This window comes from Corapipo altera, unplaced genomic scaffold, assembly GCF_003945725.1.
Source record: "Corapipo altera isolate COAL_440 unplaced genomic scaffold, ASM394572v1 332, whole genome shotgun sequence".
In the NCBI taxonomy this organism is placed as follows: domain Eukaryota; kingdom Metazoa; phylum Chordata; class Aves; order Passeriformes; family Pipridae; genus Corapipo; species Corapipo altera.
Window position 1 is genome coordinate 1 of NW_020885051.1, and position 4064 is coordinate 4064.

The 4064-nt window shown below is 63.0% G+C and overlaps 1 protein-coding gene across 2 annotated transcripts in view; it reads left to right on the forward strand.

Moving 5' to 3' along the window:
* Positions 1 to 459: 459 nt before the first annotated feature.
* USP48 (ubiquitin specific peptidase 48) overlaps positions 460 to 4064 on the forward strand; it is a 33001-nt gene continuing 29396 nt past the window's right edge. Inside the window, exons 1-4 of one of the 2 annotated variants that reach the window (XM_027668759.1) lie at positions 460 to 691; positions 2401 to 2521; positions 2616 to 2757; positions 3878 to 4005. In XM_027668759.1, the coding sequence (XP_027524560.1) occupies positions 558 to 691; positions 2401 to 2521; positions 2616 to 2757; positions 3878 to 4005 (525 nt within the window). In that variant the 5' untranslated portion in view covers positions 460 to 557. The remainder of the gene's footprint in view (positions 692 to 2400; positions 2522 to 2615; positions 2758 to 3877; positions 4006 to 4064) is intronic. The other variant, XM_027668758.1, reaches the window with a different exon arrangement.

Below are 4064 nucleotides of genomic sequence, written 5' to 3' on the forward strand. Positions count from 1 at the left end.
GCGTATGGGCGTTCGAGGTGCTATGGCACAGTCCGGGCGGTGGCACAGACTTGCTGGGAGTCTGTCGGGGGGCAAAGGACTTATCGTTTCTGCTCGGAGGGTGCTCCCGAGGGTCCCGGGCTGTACGGCCCGGCGGGCGGGCGGGCAGCAGGACAGGCCACACCCCCGTGAGACAAAGCCCCTCCCCTTATCGCACAAGCCCCGCCCCTTGTGCACAAGCCCCGCCCCCGACGCTCACGAGCCCGTTCCGTGAGGTGCCCAAGCCCCGCCCCCAGCGAGCAACCCCCCGCCCCTCGTGCCCAAGCCCCGCCCCCAGCGCGCACGAGCCCGTCCGAGGGATGCTCGAGCCCCGCCCCCGGGGTTCCCAAGCCCCGCCCCCGGCGGCTCGCGCGGCGCGGCTCGGTAACGTCAGCGCCTCGCGCGCGTCGCGCTCGTGTCGTCAGCGGCCCTGAGGGCGGCGGGAGGGGCCGGGCGGGACCGGGACCGGACCGGGACGAGGGCCGGTACAAGGGCCAGGAACGGACCGCGCCGGGGCGGCCCCGCGGGCACCGGCAGCGATGGCGCCGCGGCTGCAGCTGGAGAAGGCGGCGTGGCGCTGGACCGAGACGGTGCCGCCCGAGGCGGTGGCGCAGGAGCACATCGAGGCGGCCTATCGCGTCCGGCTGGAGCCCTGCCAGCGCGGAGCCTGCCGGTACCGCCGCACGGCCCCCTCCGCACCGCCCTCGGGGGGCTGGGGCATCCCGCGGGCACCCAGCACCCGCCTCCGACCGACCCCGGGGTTTGGGGGCTCCCCAGGGCTGCGGGACCCTCCTCTGCCCATCTGCAGCGCTTGGGGCTCCCTCAGGCACCGAAAATCCCCTCTGCTCATCCTCGGCGTTTGGGGGCTCCCCCTGGCACCGAACCTCCACACCGCCCGCCCCTGGGGTTTTGGGGCTCTCCAGGACTGTGGGACTCCCTCCTGTGCCCGTCATCAGGGTTTGGGGCTCCCCTGGGCACCTAACACCCCCTTCTGCCCACCCCTGGGGTTTGGGGGCTCCCCCGGGCACTAAACCCCCCCTCTGCCTATCTTGGGGTTTTGGGGCTCTCCTACTCCCCCGGGCTGGGGAGCCCCTTGCTCCCTCCCCCCCTTAGGGGTCCCTCGGGGTTGGCCGTTCGGGGCCCCGCGGGGATTGGGGGGGGCCCCCCCCCGTGTTTACTTGGGGGGGGACACACCCTGTTCCCAGGGCTTGGGGGGCCCTCAGCCCTCCCTGTGCAGCTCCACGGATTTAGGGGATCCCTTGGATTGGGGGGAACCCCCTGTCCCTGCCTGGATATGGGACCCTCACCCTTGAGTTGTGGGGAACCCTTTTGTTCCCTAGCTCCCCAGATACAGGGAATCGTCCTGGGGTTGTGAGGGACCCCTCTAATTGTTTGGCTGGTCAGATGTGGGGGACCCCTGTCCCTGGCTCCTCAAATTCAGGGCACCACCCTGGCACTGGGGGGGACCCCTCGTTGCTTGGCCCTTCAGATAGAGGGGAACCCCCCTGATGGGGTCTTGGGTACCCCTCTCCTTGCTTGTTCCCCTCCAGGTATTGGGGAACACTGGGGTTGTAGGGAACCCCTATCCCTGCCTGGCTCCTCAGATATAGGGGACACCCCCAGAGACCCCTCCTTCTCCCTCCTCAGGTATAGGGGAACCCTGGGCATGTGGGGAACTCTGTAGGGTTGCCTGGCTGCTCATATATAGGGGACCCCCATGGGTTGTAGGGAACCCCTGTCCTTGCCCAGCTCCTGAGGTGTAGAGGACCACCCTCCAACTTGGGGTTATGGGGGACCCCTCTCCCTGCCTGGCCCCCCAGAAATAGGGACACGCCCCTGGGTTGTGGGGCCCCCTCTCCTTGCTTGTCCCTCCCCATGCACAGGGGACCCCCATGAGTTGTAGGGAACCCCTCTCCTTGGTCCTCAAATATCGGGGATCCCTCTCCCTGCCTGACTCTCCAGATAGAGGGGACCTTCCTCCTGGGCTGGGGGGGGATCCCCTGTGGTTGCTGGCTCCCTAGATGTAGGGGCACCCCCAAGGAGTTGTTGGGGACCCCTCTTCCACCCTGGCTCCTCAAATATTGGGGACCTCTCTCCCTGCCTGGCTTCTCAGATCTTGGGGATCCCTCTTGTTGCCTGACTTCCCAGATATAGGGGACCCACCCCCACATCCCATACTCTTCCTGGGTTCCCCCTTCCCCACCCTCTGACCTTCTCCATCCCCTTTTTTTGTCCCTAACCACCATTTTCGGGGGGTGGGGTGGGTGTGACCCATATCCCACCACATTCCCTCTGTTCATCCTTATGGGGTCCCCCCTTGCCCTGTCGCCTCCCCCTGCCCCCAGGGGACACGGGGGTGACACTTGGGGTCCATTCTCCCAGGAGGAACTGCCGGGGGAACCCCAACTGCCTGGTGGGCATCGGGGAGCACGTGTGGCTGGGCGAGATCGACGAGAACAGCTTCCACAACATCGACGACCCCAACTGCGAGCGCCGCAAGAAGGTACCCCCCAGACCCCCCAAAAACTCCCCCCCCGCCTTCCCCAGTGCCAGAGGACGAGGGGAGGTGACCCCTGACCCTTTGTGTCCCCTCCCAGAATGCCTTTGTGGGCCTGACCAACCTTGGGGCCACGTGCTACGTGAACACCTTCCTGCAGATGTGGTTTCTGAACCTGGAGCTGCGCCAGGCGCTGTACCTGTGTCCCAGCGCCTGCAGCGACGGCGTCCCCAAGGACACAGGTGGGTGGCACGTCCTCCTGGGAGAGGGGCAGTCCCTCCTTTCCTCTCAAAACTGGATGTTGGCTCTGGGATAAATTCATCAGGAGGATCTGTGGGTGAAGCATCAGATGATCGTCCTGTCGCCACGGCGTTGGTTTGGAGCCGTCACCTGGGTTTTGGGAGCACAGTGACCTTGATCCAAGGGATTTCATGGATCAGGGGGGTCTGAGCTCGTTGAAAAGGCTGATTTGGGTTTGTTCCCAAAGCCCAGTGGTGGTGCTGGGGGTGGAACACATGGATTGGGGCTGATCTGGGCTCTCACAGAGCTGCACTTATCCCATGGAAGGGCAGAAATTGAGATTCCAGGTAGGATTAAGGCTCCCAACTGCTCCCAGTCCGTGTGGGTGCTGTCCCTGTGGGTGCTCCAGATCAGTGCAGCCATCTCAGCTCTGTTCCTGTTTTATGGTGATTTTACATGATGTTTCACCATTTTGGGTAAATCAGAAGCATATGCTGCTTAAACCCTTTACTTCCAGCTTGTGCTGGGCACTGTGGGATAGAATCATGGAATCACTGAGGTTGGAAAAGCCCTCTGAGATCATCAAGCCCAACCATTCCCCCAGCACTGCCCTGTTCATCCCTAAACCATATCCCCAGATGCCACATCCACATGTTTTTGGAACACCTCCAGGGATGGGGACTCCACCACCTGCATGGGCAGCCCCTTCCAGTACTTGACCACCCTTTCCATGAAGGAATTTTCCCTAATACCCAACCTCCTAAACCTCCCCTGGCACCGCTTGAGGCTGTTTCCTCTCCTCCTATCCCTTGTTCCTGGGAGCAGAGCCTGACCTCCCCCGGCTTCCCCCTCCTGTCAGGGAGTTGCAGAGAGCAAATATTTACAGTTGGACTCCATGATCCCAAGGGTGTTTTCCAACCTAAACCATTCTCTGTTTTGTCTGTGCTGGGGTTTGCCCTCATCACCAACACGAACCCTTTCAGTTCTCTCGACAACTAAAACCAGCTTCTAACCCCACCATTTCTAGTCATAAACTCACCCTGACAAAGCCAGACCGGGCAAAATACCTGGATCAGTCCCTTCCTGCCCTGAATTCCTGGCTGTGCCTTGTGTTTCCCCCAGACTACGAGCCCCAGAGCATCTGTGAGCACCTGCAGTACCTGTTTGCGCTGCTGCAGAACAGCAAACGGCGCTACATCGACCCCTCGGGCTTCGTCAAGGCCCTGGGGCTGGACACGGCCCAGCAGCAGGTGCGTGGGGGCCTGGGCATTCCAGGGACCTGGAATTGCCCTTGGATGTTGGTTTGGCC